At 45.0% G+C, this 3,186-nt stretch overlaps 1 protein-coding gene across 1 annotated transcript; it reads left to right on the top strand.

The window, feature by feature from the left end:
* The first annotated feature begins 2,595 nt into the window (after positions 1 to 2,595).
* On the top strand, positions 2,596 to 2,933 carry LOC132487436 (10 kDa heat shock protein, mitochondrial-like). Its single transcript, XM_060095114.1, has one exon. It carries the CDS (start codon positions 2,596 to 2,598, stop codon positions 2,902 to 2,904), a length of 309 nt encoding a protein of 102 aa, XP_059951097.1. The 3' UTR covers positions 2,905 to 2,933.
* The last annotated feature ends 253 nt before the right edge of the window (positions 2,934 to 3,186 follow it).

Genomic DNA, 3,186 nt, shown 5'->3' with positions numbered 1-3,186 from the left:
TTTCTGTTGATTTGGAAGAGTTCCCTGCATATTGTTCCTTGAAATTGGTGAGATTCCCCCCAGAATGTCATCTGACTGTGGGTGCTATCCAAGGTGACCTTCATTGAACAGAAATTCTTAATTCTGATGTGATCAAATTCTTTCTTTTTTTTTGCCTTATAATTTGTGCTCGTCAGGTTCATTTAAGTCCTTCCTACAGCTAAACCTTCTTCAATTAACTTTATAATTTTATCTTTCATATTTAAGTCTTTTTAACCTCTGTATGTGGTGTTTGGTATAGATCCAGTTTCCTTTTTCTCTATATTCAAATTTCCCTCTATGGAGAGTTTCTATATAGAAACTTTCCTTATTGATTTGTGGTTCCACCTTAATGTATATTAAGCTCCTGTCCTATGGAAGTCTGTTTCTGAGCTCCTTCTTCTATGCTGTGGGTCCATTTGTCTGTACTTGCACAAGACCACAATTTTTAATCACTAGAGATTTGTGGTATGCCTTAATATCTGGCAAAGTAACTTTACACTGACAGCTAGATCTTTAAAGAGATTATTTAATAACTCTATCTCACCATGCACAAGGCAATGTAATAATCCCAATGATATACACACCTATTCTAATATAAAATGGTCACTTCCTATTTTTGTTGAGTGCCCATTGTTACTGGTATATGATGGGGGGGGATGGGAGAAAACTATAAATGATAAATGATTGCTTCATTCATTCACCAAATATTTATTAAGCACCTACTAAGTGCTAGCTGGCATTGTTCTAAAGGCTGGGGATGGAGCAGTGAACACAAACCAAAAAAGAAACCCTGCCTTCATGGAACTTACATCTGAGTAATGGAAATCAGGAAATCATTTCAACAGCCTCTCCTCCCCCTAGCCTACTGGCTAGGGAATGTTCCTTCCCTGGGTGTCCTGGGTAAGAACCTACTCTGGCTTTTTTTTTTTTTTTTTTTTTGTGGTACGCGGGCCTCTCACTGCTGTGGCCTCTCCCGCCGTGGAGCACAGGCCCCGGACGCACAGGCCCCGGACGCACAGGCCCAGCGGCCACGGCTCACGGGCCCAGCCGCTCTGCGACACGTGGGATCCTCCCGGCCCAGGGCACGAACCCACGTCCCCTGCATCGGCAGGCAGACTCCCAACCACTGCGCCACCAGGGAAGCCCTTACTCTGGCTTTTTTAGTGAGTGTTTCATGAGAAGAGAGACCATTTTAACCTGCAAGTAAATAAAATGTTATTGCTTCTCTTAGGGTTTATAGGCAACCCAGATCTATGAATTAATTTACTCAAGATTTAATTTAAAAATAAAAATCAATGTTATTTAGGTTCATTGAAATAACAGCTAATTTCTTTTCTCTCCAGAGTTTAGTCATTGTTCTGATATTGAATAAAGATCTGCAAAAATGAAGATTAAAAATACTGCTGCTATGAATCTTTTAAATGATAATACAATCTAGTTATGTTCATTATGTTTTTTTCATACTGAAAATGAGACTATTGGGCTCCCCTGGTGGCGCAGTGGTTGAGAGTCTGCCTGCCGATGCAGGGGACACGGGTTTGTGCCCCGGTCCAGGAGGATCCCACATGCCGCAGAGCGGCTGGGCCCATGAGCCATGGTCGCTGAGCCTGCGCGTCTGGAGCCTGTGCTCCACAACGGGAGAGGCCACAGCAGTGAGAGGCCCGCGTACTGCAAAAAAAAAAAAAAAAAAGAGAGACTATCCCTGAAAACAGCAACTTGGGACTAAAAGAAATTTACACAAATTCAGATCTGCACTCTCCTTCTCATCCCAGGGTGAGGAGTAAAACAGGAGGACGCAGTTCATCCTAGATGCATGCACAGGCTTTGCTGGGGGCCTCTCCTAGCCAGTGGGTGTTCCCAAGATACCTGAGGTTTCCAGTCTACCAGACGCTCAGCGGGAGGAGGGCTGACTGCAGTTTTTAGCACCACGGTGGTTTCACTTCATTTGCTCAGAACGGTATCATAACATGGGGCTCAGACACCCTCAGGGGTTCAGCCAGAGAGCCGACCTGGGGGAGATAGGTTTACTATGCTCCACAGAGGCTTTAGAGTGAGGGAGACCTGAGGTAGGAGGAGGAGGAGCTATGACACACACAGTTATGGACTGGCTGATCTCTCCAGTATTTCTGAGAGGGGACAACAGTGGGCTGGGATTCCTGTTAACTTCCTATGTCCTCCCAGGCAGGTCCCACAGAAGGTGCCTCCTCACCTGCCTTTACAGAGCACTGGGGTTGGGAGCACAGCTGGGCAACATGGGGCATATTTTGACCTCTCTGTACTCGTAGGTAAGCCTCCTAGGGCACACAGAATTCTGAATGCAGCCAGTGGTGCTAAGTGCTTTCCCCTGCATGGAGCTTCGAGCTCTTCCCTCTTTCTCCAAGCCTGGCACCTGGGGAAATGCTTTAACAGTCTTGTTCCCGAAACCCTCAAGATAACCCCATGAGGACGATGCATCATTCACATTTCACTGAAGGCTGAGATGAGTCTTGGAAAGCCTGCACAAAATGCAACAAGAGCGTCTCTTCCTTGTGGCGGCCGCTAGAGAGCAGAGTACGAACTGCGGCAACCGGAGTCATGGCAGGACAGGCATTTAGAAAATTTCTTCCCCTCTTTGACCGAGTATTAGCTGAAAGAAGTGCAGCCAAAACTGTAACCAAAGAAGGCATTATGTTTCCAAAACAATCACAAGGAAAAGTATTGCAAGCAATGGTAGTAGCTGTTGGATCGGGCTCTAAAGGAAAGGGTGGAGAGATTCAACCAGCTGGTGTGAAAGTCAGAGATAAAGTTCTTCTCCCAGAATATGGAGGCACCAAAGTAGTTCTAGACGACAAGGATTATTTCTTATTTAGAGATGGTGACATTCTTGGAAAACACGTTGACTAAAATAAGTCACTACTGAAATGGCATCACGTGAAGCTAGCTGCCCATTCCACTGAAGTTCTGAAATCTTTCATCACGTAAATAATTTCCATGTTTCTCTTTTATAATAAACTAATGATATCCAAACTAATGAAAAAAAAAAGGACACAAGATTCAGAGCAGGGACTGTAACCGAGCAGGACCCCATGGGGCCTTTGCTGAATAGACACCCTCCACCCCCATGTCCTCTGCCTGTCTCTTGTCTGCAGAAAAACCTTAGCTTCTTAGGCCTTCCCTGATTTCCAA

Source organism: Mesoplodon densirostris, chromosome 4, assembly GCF_025265405.1.
Source record: "Mesoplodon densirostris isolate mMesDen1 chromosome 4, mMesDen1 primary haplotype, whole genome shotgun sequence".
Classification (NCBI taxonomy): domain Eukaryota; kingdom Metazoa; phylum Chordata; class Mammalia; order Artiodactyla; family Ziphiidae; genus Mesoplodon; species Mesoplodon densirostris.
Note: the sequence above shows the minus strand (reverse complement) of the source record. Positions and strands in the feature narration are given on the sequence as shown.

Excerpts from the sequence above, each read along its gene's own strand:
- LOC132487436 (XM_060095114.1), top strand. The coding sequence starts at position 2,596 with ATGGCAGGACAGGCATTTAGAAAATTTCTTCCCCTCTTTGACCGAGTA.